At 40.3% G+C, this 1,103-nt stretch overlaps 1 protein-coding gene across 1 annotated transcript in view; it reads left to right on the top strand.

The window, feature by feature from the left end:
* The window catches only part of LOC119586016 (neurofilament heavy polypeptide-like), a gene marked incomplete in the record, with an annotated part of 14,567 nt that extends 13,795 nt beyond the window's left edge, over positions 1-772 (top strand). The window contains 1 exon segment of the mRNA XM_037934725.1: positions 1-772. Coding sequence (XP_037790653.1) covers positions 1-609 — 609 coding nt within the window.
* Between the last annotated feature and the right edge of the window lie 331 nt (positions 773-1,103).

The raw sequence follows: 1,103 nt of genomic DNA, 5'->3' as shown, positions 1-1,103 counted from the left end.
TGCACTATGCAGTCAGAACAAGGGTTGGTAAGTAAGACTGAAAGTCCAGGTAAGAATATTGAGCAGGATGTGAAGGAGAATACAGAGCAAGAAGGAGAATGTCCCAGGATGGCAGATGGTGATGCAGGATGTGAGGCAGCTGGTAAAGACATGGCAGGTAATGAGGAGAAGGAGAGCAGCATTGTTGAGGATAATGCCAAAACAGAGGAATGTCCTGTTGAACTGGGTGAGGAAGTGTGTGCTGATGATAACATCACTGTTGATGAAAAGGAAACAAGTGTTGAGAAGGAATCTGAATCAAAATCCACTAAAGATGAAGATGCTCAAATTGAGGACCAGCCCAAAGAGGCAGCCAGTGAACTGCCTGAACCAGAGCCTGGGAAGGAGAGGCCCTCAAAGCTTGAAGTCAGCGAGGGGAAGGATGAAGCTGCCGACCCACAAGCAGAGGTTAAAGTAAGTGAGAGTGAGAAAAAGACTGAAGGCCTGGTGAAGCTTGCCCCATCCCCTACAAAAACTAATGAGGGAGAGAAAAAGCCTGAAAGTCGACTGACCCCAGCTTCCTCTCCAACAAAGACAGAGGAACTTGTTCCTAACATTGAGTGGAAATGATATGATGATTTGGAAAACACAGAATAGGGTTGTTTTGCTGTTAAAAGAAATAAGCAATGAGTCATGTCACTGTCTCCTATATAGTGTCACATCTTGGTTTCAAATACAGTAGTTATGACTGCTGTGTATACTAAGTAAATTTTATATTAACGCTATCATTGTACATCATGAAATTACATTACCTCATGTGCAGCTTCAGAGAATATGAGGAATACTTGTAAAGCTAAATTTGGTTTTCATTTACAAGTTGTGCTGTGATGGTGCAGACTATTCCAGTTCTTCATCAAGAGGCTTTACACTCCATTATAGTTTTTAAGGAGTCATGATTGAATTTAACCATTTTCTATGTCAGGTACTACCCATCATAGTTTTCTGAAACTTGTATGTTTTCATGACAGTGAAGTTATATTTATGAAAGTAGAACTAGAGTGTGTATATACAATTTTGTTTATATTTAAAGTAATAGGCTTGTAGGCGAGTCATTGTGTATAACT

Source organism: Penaeus monodon, chromosome 20 (assembly GCF_015228065.2).
Source record: "Penaeus monodon isolate SGIC_2016 chromosome 20, NSTDA_Pmon_1, whole genome shotgun sequence".
NCBI lineage: Eukaryota > Metazoa > Arthropoda > Malacostraca > Decapoda > Penaeidae > Penaeus > Penaeus monodon.
Note: the sequence above shows the minus strand (reverse complement) of the source record. Positions and strands in the feature narration are given on the sequence as shown.